The sequence below is a fragment of the Myotis brandtii genome, unplaced genomic scaffold (assembly GCF_000412655.1).
Source record: "Myotis brandtii unplaced genomic scaffold, ASM41265v1 scaffold161, whole genome shotgun sequence".
Lineage (NCBI taxonomy): Eukaryota > Metazoa > Chordata > Mammalia > Chiroptera > Vespertilionidae > Myotis > Myotis brandtii.
Genome location: NW_005355881.1, coordinates 107,752 through 108,085, shown reverse-complemented (window position 1 = coordinate 108,085; position 334 = coordinate 107,752). Strand labels below are relative to the sequence as shown.

At 68.3% G+C, this 334-nt stretch overlaps 1 protein-coding gene across 3 annotated transcripts in view; it reads left to right on the top strand.

Annotated features, from left to right (window-relative positions):
• TNNC2 (troponin C type 2 (fast)) overlaps nucleotides 1–306 on the top strand; it is a 15,142-nt gene extending 14,836 nt beyond the window's left edge. For 2 of the 3 annotated variants that reach the window (XM_014536338.1, XM_005862134.2), the window contains exon 6: nucleotides 131–162. In XM_014536338.1, the coding sequence (XP_014391824.1) occupies nucleotides 131–162 (32 nt within the window). Of the gene's footprint in view, nucleotides 1–130 lie in introns of all 3 variants that reach the window. The other variant, XM_005862135.2, reaches the window with a different exon arrangement.
• Nucleotides 307–334: the final 28 nt, after the last annotated feature.

Sequence of the window (334 nt, the reverse complement as noted above, 5' to 3'; positions counted from 1 at the left end):
CGGGTTTCGTGCAATTCATAGCTTCCCCCCACGAGGCACCCCCCGCCCCCGGCGTGGCCTGACGCTGCACCCCGGCGCAGGCTCCTTGCCCTGAGGGGACCCCTGACGCCTGTTCCTCCCCCTCCCGCAGAGTTCCTGAAGATGATGGAGGGCGTGCAGTAAGAGGTCGGCCCTCGCTCCGCCGAGACCGCGCGGCCCTCGGACGTAGGTGCTCTCCCCCACCCGGTGTCATCCCCGCCCGAGAGCGTGGCGCGGCCCCTTCTCGGATCCCCTTCTGGAAGGAATAAAAGCAAACGTTGCAAAGCGCGTGGCCTGAGTGAGGGGAGGACCGAGG